Consider the following 15,469-nt stretch of genomic DNA (forward strand, 5'->3'; position numbering starts at 1 on the left):
TAGCGAGAATGGATAAACTTAGTGACATAATTTCATGAAATAATTCCAAGTGTTATAATTAATCATTATAAGTAAAACAAAATCAGTTATTTCATGTGAGATTTATTAATCAATACTCTATACATTTAAACTAGAAAGGCAACTATACGAGCATATTTACTGCCATATAACTCTAAATACACTAATAAATAAATAGGATATTCAGATGCTAAAAACTTGTTCTTTAAATGAGCCGGCCCATGAGGAAACCAACATAGTGGCTTTTCAACCAGCATGGATCCAGACACATCCCCGCAGTCTAGTCAGGATCCATGCTGTTCGTTAACAGTTTCTCTAATTGCAATAGGCTTTGAAAGCGAACAGTATGGATCCTGACCAGACTGTGAGGATGCACAGGTTGGTCTGGATCCATGCTGGTCGCAAAGCCACTATGTTGGTTTTCTGATAACGCGGCTCAAAAGTTTCTTTCTTCCCAAAATCATTACACATAAAAAGCAGTAAATATATCCATAGAATGAAATACACATTTAATATGTATAAGTATCAAAAATAGAGTGAAAATGTTCATCTTCCAACATATAAACATGTAAATAATGATGTAAACACTTTAAAATAATCTATAGTTTAATTCATCAAAAAGATAAAGTTCAGCTTGGTTCATGCACAGAATTAAAACAAAACAAGCTGGACCAAAGTTGTGCCTGGGTATCACAGTCACATCTCAAGTGTATAAATATACTATTACTTGCACTTTGTCTCAATAGTGTACAAAATATTATATGTATTACAAAAAAAACTGGAATGTAGCTAGGGAATTTGATTCAGGTTTCCCCAACATTTGCTCTTTCCTCAAAAACAGTTATTTCATATTTTTCCTTTTAGAAATTATTGTTGCTGTTGTTATGGATGTTTTTTTTTCTTTTTTGTTAATCACGGTTCACTGTATAAATAACTAATACAAAATGTCCTCTATATGATTTAACATAAATCAAACGATTCTTTGTAACAATGATTTACAACAAAGTATTATAGATCGAGTAATAATTGCATTGTTTTGAGATCTAACAGACTACAGACTTCTTTGTGTTCTTAAGAATTCACTCAGTTGCTTATTCTTGTAATCATACTGGTCCAAGGTATTCACAAAAGAGATTAACTCACATATCACACTGTAGGTGAATATTTGCTACCGGGTAATAATATTACAGTCAAACTTTGTTCCCCCTATTCCGACAGGACAGGCAAACATTGTTCCCCCTATTTCGACAGGACCAGCAAATATTGTTCCCTTCATTTCAACAGGACCGGCAAACATTGTTCCCTCCATTTCGACAGGACCAGCAAATATTGTTCCCTTCATTTCAACAGGACCGGCAAACATTGTTCCCTCCATTTCGACAGGACCGGCAAACACTGGTTCTTCCATTTCGACAGGACCGGCAAACATTGTTCCCTCCATTTCGACAAGACAGCAAACATTGTTCCCTCCATTTCGACAGGACCGGCAAACATTATTAGAGTTATCAGTTGTTTGAACCATCGGACAATTTTGATTTTGCCGGGACCTGATGACTAGTTTGAGCAAAGGGCTGTGTTCAAATTATCCGAGTCTGAGCGAACAAAGTTTAACTGTACCGACAGTACCGTTATGTACAGTACCTGGCAGACTTATTATACTGAAAACTTCATATGCAAATGAAAATAGTTTGTTTCAGTATGAAAAACATAATTAGATAATAATGAAGTAATCACCACATATATAGTGGTAACCAAACAGGAAAAAATAACAGAAAACTATTGACTTTAATATTTGAACAAAACAAATTGAAAATGCATCTCTGAGAATCATTAACATCTAATTTAAAAATATGTAAAACATTTCATATAAACCTTTGCAATAATAATGGATGAAAAAAATTACAGCTTACTGTAAATATGTTTTCATTTTGTAGACAAATAAATATATTTAATTAAAAAAACATGTGTTGCTTCATGCAAAATGAATGCAAGACAGGTTTCAGTCAATGTAGCATTGTAAAACAGTCTACTTGGACGGATAAAAAGTAACACAGAAGTTAAAATATTTTTACTTATTAAAAGACATAAATAAAAAATCTAGATCTATGGCAAAAGTATGAGACAGAAACGTCCTCCATAATGTTAGGATGTCAAACTAAAACTGCAAAATTAGATCTATAAAAACACCTCTCAAATACTAGTTTAACAACTAAAAGCTCATTCCAACAAAATATTACCTTTAACATGACATACCGCATTAGTGGCATAGAGAAAAATCATCAATGATGTTCACAGTTAAAATATTTTATTTAAAGTATGAAAAACTAGTTCTAAAATCCATCCCCTACCCCCTTTTTTCATGGCATATCTCAATGAAACTTCTAAGGTATTCTTGTGTCACAAAGTATTCCAATAAACTTTGTAAAAATACAAAACTGAAGTCTTAAGGCAAACAAATTACATTAAATAAATAAAGTCCTTGTTTTACCATACCTATACTTCTAATATGTCTTTTTATTATATTAACTATGAACTGCAGATGTATAAAAACAAACATTTATCAAACTAAACTGAAAGATTGAGACTATTCAATGTAAATTTATAAGTAGAATATAAACAGTAAACAATAAAAAGACTTCTATAATCTATCACAGATATGGAAAGTAGTTGAAATAAATTATTAATATAATACTTTAATGCATTAATATTACATAAGCACTTAAAATCTAATTAATTGCCATGTTTAAGTAAACTGGTATACATATATAAAATTTTTCATGTATGAACCTTGTAATAACATTTAGAACTTTACAATGAAATGACATGATGCCATGACAGGACCTGCAGAGTTATTCCTCGCTTTAATTAAGTACATGATTTTGTCTAGTCTCTGTTGGCTGTTCAGACGATATGAAATATTGAGCTTGGTTCAGTATGAAGTCCATGCCATATTTTTGATTTCTTAGTAAGAAGTCCATGCCATTATACTATGGTCTCAGTATAAAGTCCACACAATATTCTTAAATCCATTCCATATTACTATATTCTCAGTATGATTTTTTTCCCAGTATGAAGTCAATGACATATCCCTGTATTCTCATAATCTCGGTACTAAGTCCATGTCATATTTTTGTATTCTCTGTATGAAGTTCATGGCATATTTTTGTATTCTCAGTATGAAATTCCATGGCATATTTTTGTATTCTCAGTATGAAACTGAAATTCCATGGCATATTCTTGTATTCTCAGTATGAAATTCTGTGGAATATTTTTGTAAGTCCATGCCATATTGTTACATTCTCAGTATGAAGTCCATGCCATTACTACCTTGTTGTAAGCAACAAACACACCTTTGCTTGGTTTACTGTGAAAGAAATACACATACATATATTTAGTAAAGTAGAGCACTGTTTGAATTTTCTATTTCTACAAATCTAAGCAATTAATTTTTAAGTTTTCTCCTTTCATATATAAGCTTTACTCATTATTCAAATAGCTAATGGATACAAATTGCATTATGAAAACTTAGCATTACTGGGATTTCAGAGTGCATTGAAATAAAACAGGATTTTTTTATACACATGAAAAAGTTTGTCTAAACTTACCATTTGAAGTATCGGATGCCTTCAAACACACCATCATGTTTTCCATCTACATGAAATAAAAATAGATAATATGATAATTAAATAAAGTTTTTTTCATTCTTTACCTTTAACTTACTGCTTTCTGGAAACCTATCAAAAGACATTGGGAGTAACCAAAATGTTCTATACCCAGATATTTAAGTTTACAGTTATACCGGTATATCTTAAATCAATCATGATGAAAGCTTATTTGAACCAGTTTCCAATCTGTAGTAGAAACCAGTACAGGTGTCATATGAGGTTGTGCTGTCTACATTTCAATAAATTTTGACACAATTTGTGACAGCTGTTTAACATACAGCATACATCACATTTTGCACTGTAGTAATTTCTGACAAAGATCTTTGATGCATACAGGCCTAGGACTTGAAATCCTAAAATTCTAATTCATCCTTAATAATCTGAATAAACCTGTGCATGTACTGTCTTTATTATTTGTGAAGAAATCACACTGACCTTTTACCCATGTTGAAAAAAATATCCCAGGGTGTAACGTAATTAAAGTGATTTTTGAGAGGTCTCAAATCTCAAAAATCTGATTGGTTGTAACTGAGTGCAACTTTGAAATTGACCAATCAAAAGTCTGCATTCTGAGCCAAGGTTTATAACCCTGAAGCCGGGTTACAACAGGTTCCAAAACAACGTTCTCTGGGAGCAAAAATGTCAAAGTGAAATAAAGGCGATATAGACAAAAATTCTAGTTAATTCAGTGTCCCTGGAACCACTGGTCACATCATTTGCAACCAGAGTCACACACCACAAAAAATAAAGCCATCAAAGAATTGATACCAAAATAGTTCGAATGGTAATGCATTTGAAATTAGAAATATATACAGAAAACCTATTTCATACCTTCTTTATCAAGCTCCACTCCGAGGTAGATGTCTCCGCGCCCTGGCAGATGTCCAATAAATTTAATTGTTCCTTGACTAAGTTTACCTCCTTGTCTGGAGAACTTGATAACATCATTAATCTGTAAATCTTGGGCACTGCGTGGTGCAAATGGTCGTAATCCTTGGGTTAGAGAGTTTAAACTGAAAGCAAATTGAAATATTTTGATTGTATTGTAACCATTCTAAATTTATACACTATGAATAAATACATTCTTACTATGCAATTTCAGATCTGTTGAATAATTTCAGGCTTAGGTGTAACAAATTTAAACGAGAGGACCATGATGGCCTTAGATCGCTCATCTGAGTTACACTGCTTGCATGAAAAGTTTTGGAAGATAGTTATGCAAGGGAAATGTTTGCTGAAACAGTGCCAATGTTTTCTGACAGACATTTTAAAAGTTTCTACTAATGTGTGTGTATGAGGTGCAGTTGGGGTTCTGACAAGAGCATTTTTAAAGCTTCCAATATATACATACAGGGAACAAGTGACAACTTCCCCTGGCATCCATGTTTAAAGACTGATACAAATACTATGCATATCAAAATATGTAGCGAAAATCATTCTGTCAAGTTTTAAATAAGTTTTTAATACTTAAATATTCTATATCAAAATTTTACAGATGGAAGCTTACCTGCTAGATAGAGATAATGCTGATTTGTTATGCTGCGTTGCTATTGGTCGAAGTGTTACAGAACGTAGACCAGCAGAGGGCGCTGGTGACAACGTTCTTGTCAATGTAACGTTTTCTTTGCTCGAGCTGCCTGTTGGACCCATCCTCCTCAGCATTTCTGAAATGTCAAATAATTTTGTTCTATACAAACTCTTTTCCATTTTTGAAACAATTTTACGACCAAAACTCCAAGTTGTACAACAGGAACAAATATCATTTAAAATAAACAACCAAACAGATATTAAATACACACAAGATTTATTACATTCTGATACACCCTACTAAAAACTAACTTGTAAAGCTTATCTGGCCTTTCATCCAACATTATAGCCTTTTTTTCATTAAATAAACAAGATTAAGGTGAAAATCCGATATCAAAACAGTAAATCACACACTATGTTTCACTACATTCCTTTAAACCTTTACATTACTAAATTTCTACAATGGACTGGTTATAATCATATAACTGGATAGTACCATTTATTATTCAAAGAAGTATTCACTGAAAAATGACTGCCTGTGCAGACCAAGGTCAGTCTGCATGGATGTGCAGGCTAATCTTGGTCTGCACTGGTCACAAGGGCAGAATCACTTGCTGCCAGCTGGCTAAAAGTTAAATCATCTGTAGAATATCTCGACAGACTAGCATTTGACAGTAAGTGAAAATTCTTTTCAATTACACTTTGAAAGAATAAACTTAAAGAAAAACAAGAGTGCAAGAATGTCACAATATACGCCCGTCACAGCAAATTTCTTTACTCTAGCACCTGTATTTGCAAATGGAATTTTAATTTTGTGGTTGTTTAGTAATAACTAAGTGTTTTGTTTTTCTAAGTCCACAAAAAACTCCTTACAGGTAGAGATACCTTAAAATACACCTAAAATTGGAAAGTAACATCTATGTTGTACCACAGAAAAGTGGTCTTGGTTTTTCCCTACGGTCAATTATAAAAAAGTTACAATATAAGTTATTTATAGTAACAACTAAGGGAAGTTAATCTTAAAAAAAAAAAAAAAAAAAAAAAAAATCAAAAAAAAATTGTAAGTCCACAAAATAATCTTTACCAGGTAGAGACTGGTCAAAATACACCTCAAAATTGGATGTAGCATGCATGTTGTACTACAGAAAAGTGGTCTCGATTTTTCCCTACGACTAGTAATGAAAAAGTTACAATATAAGCTATTTATAGTAACAACAAAGGGAAGTAATTCTAAAGAAGGGAACTGCGCATGACACTTCGTCTCATGATGGTGTATAATTGTGTCAAGTTTACATCAAAATCCCTCCATGCATGAAGAAGAAATGCTTCGGACAAAGTCATTCTTTTATCTGACCTTTGGCCTCTAAAGTGTACCTTGACCTTAGACCTAGGGACCTGGTTCTTGCGCATGACACTACGTCTTGTGGTGGTGAACATTTGTGCCAAGTTATATCAAAATCCCTCTATGCATGAAGAAGAAATGCTCCGGACAAGGTTTTCATTCTTGTATCCTTTGACCTCTAAGTGTGACCTTGACCTTAGACCTAGAGACCTGGTTCTTGCGCATGACACTCCGCCTCATGGTGGTGAACATTTGTGCCAAGTTATATCAAAATCCCTCTATGCATGAAGAAGAAATGCTCCGGACAAAGTTTTCATTCTTGTATCCTTTGACCTCTAAGTGTGACCTTGACCTTAGACCTAGGGACCTGGTTCTTGCGCATGACACTCCTTCTCATGATGATGAACAATTGTGCCAACTTTCATCAAAATCCCTCTATGCATGAAGAAGATATGCTCCGGACAAAGTCATTCTTGAATTTGACCTTTGACCTCCAAGTGTGACCTTGACCTTAGACCTAGGGACCTGGTTCTTGCGCATGACACTCCGTCTCATGATGGTGAACAACTGTGCCAAGTTTCATCAAAATCCCTTCATGCATGTAGAAGATATGCTCCGGACAAGGTCTGTGGACGCCGCCCGCCCGCCCGCCAACCCGCCCGCCCGCCCGCCCGCCAGGGGCGTTCCCATAATACGTCCCGTTTTTCAAACGGGCGTATAAAAAAGGAATTCAATTAAACAAATTATGGTTGATGACAATATCTTACAACACAAAAATTGCCAGAAACCTTTTTTGGTACTAAAACATTTCAAAAGACAATTAATATAGCAAATGAATAAAAATAAATCTGTGTACATGTCATTGTATTTTGGGTTGTTTTAAAAAAAGTAATTGCTTTACCTCTTCCGTCTGCTGATTTTGATCTCTTTCTAACAGAAGCTGTGATCTGTTCATCAATGTCACTAAATGATGAATCTGATGCATCCGATCCAACTGACCCCCGTCTTTGACGTCCCTTACTCCATGACGCGGCTGGAATCTTCTCTACTGGTTGTATATTTACGAGGATGTCGGTGGGCGTGTCACTCATGTTACCGTCATCGCAATAGCCAGACTTTGTGACAATTGGTAATGACGATAATAGAGCTTGTTTTTCTGCTTGCTTCTCCAATACTGAAAAATAACAGGAATAAAGTACATACATACAAACTAGCATTAACTTATATGAAAATGAACATTATTTGTGGTTGCATTTATTTAAGGCATTTTCTGTATATTATAGATCAGAAATAATCCTATGGTAAGGAATTGTTGTCTGTAACACATCCAGAAGCAAGAACAAGTTCAACTTTATTATAATTTAAATCATTCGTACAATTAAAATTAATCTGTACAGACACTAAATTAATGAATTTGAATCCATTAAGAACTTCAGAAGCAGAGTTCCAGAAAGTCTCCAAGCAAAGGTTATAGAAATGATTTAAAGCAAAATTTCTCTGAAGCTTAGAATTTGCAACAGAACAACCAAACTGTATATTAATTTCCTGTATGTGTAACTCCAAGCAATTCCATATTTGCCTTTACTTAATCAATATACATATTTCAAATCCATCAGACAAAACAAAGATAAAAGAGCATATACAAGCACCTACAAAACTTAAAGGAGATGACAAATTTTGAAAATGTCCCGAGATAAGCAGATACACACTTCAATTATGTTAAAAGTTCAAAGATTATTGCAAATGCTTTTAAGTAACCTGTCTAGTGTATATAACTCAATCAATATCATATACTAGCAAAAGATCTGCAGTTATTGATTGGAATGAAACAGTAGCTGATCAATGGAAGTTTAAATACAATAACTTGACTGTATAAAGGTGTTTAAATAAAGGTATATGTTTCGATGAATTTGAAAAACTTTGCGGGTCAAAATTCAAGCTTCCACCTTTAAATTTGTAAGTAATTAAGTTAACTTAGTGTTAACTATTTTTATCAATCATTGTTCTGTGATATAGACACTGTAAGCACATTTTTGTGTTTCTGACTAAATGGTCATATTAGTAAGTCTGTATATAAAGTGTATATACAAGTACACTGAGCACGTTTCATATGTCAAAGCACCTAATAGCACTTTAGATCTATAGATAGAAACAAGTTACAGGATGAAATTACAAAGGTATCAAAACTAATGAATTAATATTATATTCCCAAATTCAAATTAATACCAGCTATCCAGGGGTCCTGTGTTTGCTCACCAAGCCAGGATTTTTGTAGAATTACAGAATGCAACCTGACTTTGACTAAACTATAGTCACATAATGCAAACTTTTGACTTAAAAGGAGTGAAAATATCAAAATTAAGAATACATGCTTACAGGACTAGAAATTTTTTTCAAGAGTTAAAATTTCGGAACAAAATTTCATAACTGAGTTCGAAATATCTAGATTCTACTGCAATGTGAACAACTGACTCTTAGTCAGAACTAAAATTCTGGTTTAAGGACAGTAATGGCTTGGTTTATTTTGAAACCAAGTTTTCTTGAAATTGTTGCAGAACTGAAAACATTCCAGCTAACATGAATACATACATTCCATCTGTTTTTCCAATGCCTCCCTCTGGTGGGTCACTTTTGCTTCTCGTCTAGCATATGAAGGATCTATTTTCTCTGCTAACTGCAACCTTCTAGTATCTGAAATATGAAGTGAAGTTAAATATCATTTTTACTTCAAACTTTACAAATTATTTGAAATTTTAAGGGTACCGTAATTCTTTTGTTCATATTTATTTTTGATCTGTGCATATCTCAATTTGACTATATTTTTACTCTCACAGTACCGTAAATGCACCGCTTAATTGTCAGACAGTGGAAAGTATTTTGCCTTTTTTGAGGGGTTGTGTGAATCTTTTTTATTTAAATTCATTTTTTAAAAGAATTTGTATCACAATAAACTAAGAAACAATATGAGTGACACAAAAATCGATCTGTCAATAAAGCTTATTTTGGCATCAGTCATAACTTGATATATCCTCACCAAACGTTATCAGTTCATGCAGCAAATTTCATACACTTATTATATAATAATTTATATAATTCTGCAAGCAGCATCATTTACTCAATAGTCTGTTTGGAGATTTAAAATTTGGATTCAGTTTATTTCTAGCAGGATTTTGCATCTATCAAATCATCTATATTACATATAGCTAGTAAAGCACTGTATCAGAATACTAATATTTTAATATTTTAAAACAGTGGACATGAAAATTACACGGTTTTATCAAATTAATGAATTAAGCAGATATGTGTTACACATGATATATAACTGTGCATTACACATGCATACATGCACACACAAATGTTAAGAAACACCATTCTGAATTCAATGGTTAAACTGTCAGACACCTTGGGCAAAATGCAAAAGACTAACCATACGTGTTGCATTTAAAATTATTCTTATTAAAATTGAAAGTGAAAAGAAACATTGCTCTTGTGTTTAGTCTGTCTGATAGGTCTTCTTAAATTATTTAAGTAAATGAAATAATTTTCAAAATTGGCAAAAATATGAAAAAGTTACAGACGTTCCATTATTTGATCACAATGGCAGCCATTTTGTTTCAATGGCAACATAGAACTAAATTTCATATTTAACTTGTTTTTAGATATTGATTTAAACTGTATTTCTTTATTCTGTAAAATAGTTCCTGTTTTTTTATTCCCCTTGAAGAAAGGCATATTAAAATTGCACTGTTCCTCCGTCCGTTCGTCCGTGCATGCATGTGTCCATGTATTTTCTTGTCCAGGCTGTAACTCTGCCATCCATAAAGGGATTTTGAAATAACTTGGCATATATGTTCACCATAATAAGACGATGTGTCAAAGGCAAGACCTTGACCCCTAACTCCAAGGTCAAGGTCACATTCAAAGGTCAAAGACTAACAGGGTATGTTTAGTGTCTGGTCCAAAACTCTGCCATCCATGAAGGGATTTCTGCCATCCATGAAGAGATTTTAAAATAACATAACATAAATGTTAACAATAATGAGACAATGTGTCATGTGCAAGACCCAGGCCACTAGCTCAAAGATCAAGGTCACGCATAGAAGTCAAATGTTAACTGGTATCCCTTTCATAATTCTGCAATCCATCTAGGGATTTTGAAATTACTTGGCTTAAATGTTCCTCATAATGAGACGATGTGTCAAGCATAAGCTCTAAGGTCAAGGTCACACTTAGAGGTTAAAGGTTAACATAGTCTGTTTCTTGTCTAGTCCATAAATCTGCCATTGATGAAGGGATTTGAATATTACTTGGCAAAAATGTTCCCTATAATGAGATGACCTGTCATGCACAAGACATAGACCCCTAGCTCCAAGGTAAAGGTCACACTTAGAAGTCAAAGATTAACATAGTCTTTTTCTTGTCTGGTCCATAGCTTTGCCATTTATCAAAGGGATTTTTAAAAAAAAATTGACACAAATGTTTAACCATATTGAGAAGTGTCATGCTTATGTCTCTCAGGTCAAGGTCAAGGTCAAGGTCACAAAATGATTTATACCAAAACTATTTTGGCATATTTTGCACAGACAACTGTAGCATTCTTGGGGAGTCTTTGGAGGCATTTGTCAGTAATAATGACAGCTCTTGTTTCAAACAGAATGAAAGACACGGTCATGTTTCACATCTCCTTGAAATTAATCAATTTAAAAAGATATTTGCTAAAAAAATACATGTATTCAGCAGTGGGTGACTGCCTCTGTTGTTGGTCATTTTCTTAAATTTCTTGCCACCTCCTTTTCAATGGTAGTCAAATTTTAAAAATTCATTCCGCTTAAGTTTATGAAATGCTTACTGATGAATTACATATAAAATCAACTTACTGTTAGGAATCTTTTTCTCCTTTAAAGTAATTAAAACCATTTTAAGTTTTAGTAAGAACAGTTCAGCCGACAAAACAAGACGTCTTTGATCAACAAGTTAGGCTGGCAGAACATTACACAGCTGTTATTTAAATTGCAAATGAATAGCTGTATCTGTAGCTATATGGGATAGCCTCTCTAGTTATCAAACAAGAGCGCCGCCATGCGGGGCAATATACGCCCGAAGGCTTACATCATAGGATTTGAGCAAAATTTTAAGAACTTGACTGTTGTAGCCCCAAAGGACTGGAACAACAAAAGGAAAACTTCAAAAAACAAATCTAAGTCCACAAAAAAAAAAAATCAAAGTCTACAAAAAAATCCTTATCAGGTATAGGTATGTAAAAATACACCTTAAAATTGGAGGTACCATCCATGTTGTACCACAGAAAAGTGGTCTCGGTTTTTCCCTACGGCCAATAATAAAAAAGTTTCAAAATAAGCTATTTATAGTAACATAAAAGGGAAGTAATTCAAAAAAAAAAATTATTGTAAGTACAAAAAAGAGATCTGCCAAATAAAAACAAGAGCTGTCCGTAAGACAGCCAAGCTCGACTATTCGAAATATTGTCACAGAAGCAGGAAATTATTACCCAAAATGTTAAATATCAAAAGAGTTTTAAGTTCGAAACGGGACATAATTTGACCAAAATGCATATCAGAGTTATTGGACTTGATGCTATCAACTAGTTTAATAATCCCGAAGAAACATGTTAAGTTTCAATTCCATATCTGCATTAGTTTTGGAGATAGTAACTTGCATGTAAAACTTTAACCAGAATTTTCTAAGTCCAAAAGGGGGCATAATTTGCTCAAAATACATGTTAAGAGTTATGGAACTTGACCCAGTGAGGTTGGTAACTGACCTAGAAAAAGAATAAATAAGTTTCAAAGCTATATGCCTTTTGGTAATAGCTGTATGTACTTGCACGCAAAACTTTAACCAGGATTTTCTAAGTCCAAAAGGGGGCATAATTTGCCCAAAATACATGTCAGAGTTATGGGACTTGATTCTATCAACTAGTTTTATAACCCAGAAGACACATGTGAAGTTTCAATTTAATATCTGCATTAGTTTTGGAGATAGTAACTTGCATGTAAAACTTTAACCAGGAATTTCTAAGTCCAAAAGGGGGCATAATTTGCTCAAAATACATGTTAAGAGTTATGGAACTTGACCCAGTGAGGTTGGTAACTGACCTAGAAAAAGAATAAATAAGTTTCAAAGCTATATGCCTTTTGGTAATAGCTGTATGTACTTGCACGCAAAACTTTAACCAGGATTTTCTAAGTCCAAAAGGGGGCATAATTTGCTCAAAATACATGTCAGAGTTATGGGACTTGGCCCAGTGAGGTAGGTAATTGATCTAGAAAAAGAAAAAATAAGTTTCAAATCAATATGCCTTTCAGTAATAGCTGTATGTACTTGCACGCAAAACTTTAACCAGAATTTTCTAAGTCCAAAAGGGGGCATAATTTGGCCAAAATACATGTCAGAGTTATGGGACTTGACCCAGTGAGGTAGGTAATTGATCTAGAAAAAGAAAAAATAAGTTTCAAATCTATATGCCTTTTAGTAATAGCTGTATGTACTTGCACGCAAAACTTTAACCACAATTTTCTAAGTACAAAAGGGGGCATAATTTGGCCAAAATGAAGGTCAGAGTTATGGGACTTGGTGCTATCAACTAGTTTTATAACCCCGAAGACACATGTGAAGTTTCAATTCAATATCTGCATTAGTTTTGGAGATAGTAACTTGCATGTAAAACTTTAACCAGGATTTTCTAAGTCCAAAAGGGGGCATAATTTGCCCAAAATACATGTCAGAGTTATGGGACTTGATTCTATCAACTAGTTTTATAACCCAGAAGACACATGTGAAGTTTCAATTTAATATCTGCATTAGTTTTGGAGATAGTAACTTGCATGTAAAACTTTAACCAGGAATTTCTAAGTCCAAAAGGGGGCATAATTTGCTCAAAATACATGTTAAGAGTTATGGAACTTGACCCAGTGAGGTTGGTAACTGACCTAGAAAAAGAATAAATAAGTTTCAAAGCTATATGCCTTTTGGTAATAGCTGTATGTACTTGCACGCAAAACTTTAACCAGGATTTTCTAAGTCCAAAAGGGGGCATAATTTGCCCAAAATACATGTCAGAGTTATGGGACTTGATTCTATCAACTAGTTTTATAACCCCGAAGACACATGTGAAGTTTCAATTCAATATCTGCATTAGTTTTGGAGATAGTAACTTGCATGTAAAACTTTAACCAGAATTTTCTAAGTCCAAAAGGGGGCATAATTTGCTCAAAATACATGTTAGAGTTATGGAACTTGACCCAGTGAGGTTGGTAATTGACCTAGAAAAAGAATAAATAAGTTTCAAAGCTATATGCCTTTAAATGATAGCTGTATGTACTTGCATGCAAAAACTTAACCAAGGTGTGACGCCGACGCCGACGCCAGGGTGAGTAGAATAGCTAGACTATTCTTCGAATAGTCGAGCTAACAAGACCACTGCAATGCAGAGCAATATACACAAAGCAAAGTCATATATGACCTTTGACCCTTAAGTGTGACCTTGACCTTGAAGCGAGTCACCCGGAACATGCGCTCTGCACATCGTTACAATGTGGTGAACATTTCTGCCAAGTTTCTTTGAAATCCTTCCAGCAGTTCAAGAGTTACAGAGCGGACATGAAACAAACTGATATGACCTTTGACTCCTAAGTGTGACCTTGACCTTGAAGTGAGACATCCAAAACATGCGGTCTGCACATCGTCTCGGTGTGGTGAACATTTGTGTAAAGTTTCCTTGAAATCCTTCAAGGGGTTCAAGAGTTACAGAGCGGACACGAAATTGCTAACGGACAGATGGACAGACAGACGGACAGACAGATGGACGGACAGACGGACACCAGCGTCATAACATAATACGTCCCTTCGGGCGTATAAAAAGGCATCAAAAAGCCTTTTCTTTTTAGAAGAAATGGAAAGCTATGTCAAAAGATATTATCAATTTATCATCAAGTAAAGCTGTGTATGTACATGTAGCCTAAATTTCTCCAAACAACAATGAACATGATGTATTCATGGTAAATTGAAGCCAAATGATAACTGTTTTGAACTTGCAATACAAGCCAATTTATATAGTATAATGAGTGGGAAAAAAGTAAGATACACACTATAAAAGAAATGTGTCTTTGATAAAAAAGTAACTGGCAAAAGACGATATTAAGAGATATGGGTATGAGTAATAATTTTAGCACAAAAAGTTGCTAGAAAAATCACTGCATTTTACTAGATACAATTATTGAGCAGAAAACATCAAACGTGTTACAATCAAAACTTTGACATCAACATTGACAAATAGACCTACTGCAAGCTGAACAAACATGTATAACACTGAAACATGAATCAAGTAAATCCACCACACTAAAACCAATCAAATGTACCAGTATCAGCTTCCTCCACTTCCGGAATAGGATTTTGTGGAACGAATCTGTTCATGAAAACTTGGGATGTGTGAGCTTGGTTACTACGGTTACATGGGTTATTTGTATTTTCAGTTTTGGGATTACTTTCATTTTCACCTGACTCACAATAATTTATGTTGTCCGCACCTTCCGAGTGGGATTTTGACTTCGATCGTATGTCAGATATTTCTTGATATATGGCTACAAATATTTAAGTACAAAGTGTAGGTGACTGTGATCTTAAAGTTTATTTGAACTGCCTGATTTCTCTTGAAGAAAATAATAAGAAATAAATACATAAATAACATAACTTGAGCCATACGTGGATATTGTGTTGCTAGGTAACATGACAAAAACAAGAGGACCATGATGGTCCTGAATCGCTCACCTGTTCCCACACGACCCAGTTTTGAGTATGACGTCGTTTTTTCTATTATTTGACATAGGGACCTAGTTTTTGAGCTCATGTGATCCAGTTTTGAACTTGACCTAGATATTATCAAGATAAAAATTCTGAC

At 34.0% G+C, this 15,469-nt stretch overlaps 1 protein-coding gene across 7 annotated transcripts in view; it reads right to left on the bottom strand.

The window, feature by feature from the left end:
* The window catches only part of LOC123552727 (serine/arginine repetitive matrix protein 2-like), a 257,250-nt gene that overhangs the window by 227,407 nt on the left and 14,374 nt on the right, over positions 1–15,469 (bottom strand). For 4 of the 7 annotated variants that reach the window (XM_053540663.1, XM_053540662.1, XM_053540661.1 and 1 more), the window contains exons 9-15: positions 14,931–15,152; positions 9,142–9,243; positions 7,454–7,726; positions 5,191–5,347; positions 4,515–4,696; positions 3,624–3,669; positions 86–3,382 (exon numbers count right to left, since the gene is read on the bottom strand). In XM_053540663.1, the coding sequence (XP_053396638.1) occupies positions 3,319–3,382; positions 3,624–3,669; positions 4,515–4,696; positions 5,191–5,347; positions 7,454–7,726; positions 9,142–9,243; positions 14,931–15,152 (1,046 nt within the window). In that variant the 3' untranslated portion in view covers positions 86–3,318. Of the gene's footprint in view, positions 1–85; positions 3,383–3,623; positions 3,670–4,514; positions 4,697–5,190; positions 5,348–7,453; positions 7,727–9,141; positions 9,244–14,930; positions 15,153–15,469 lie in introns of those variants that run through there. The other 3 variants (XR_008370506.1, XR_008370505.1, XM_053540664.1) reach the window with 3 other exon arrangements.

This window comes from Mercenaria mercenaria, chromosome 4 (genome assembly GCF_021730395.1).
Source record: "Mercenaria mercenaria strain notata chromosome 4, MADL_Memer_1, whole genome shotgun sequence".
NCBI classification, from domain to species: domain Eukaryota; kingdom Metazoa; phylum Mollusca; class Bivalvia; order Venerida; family Veneridae; genus Mercenaria; species Mercenaria mercenaria.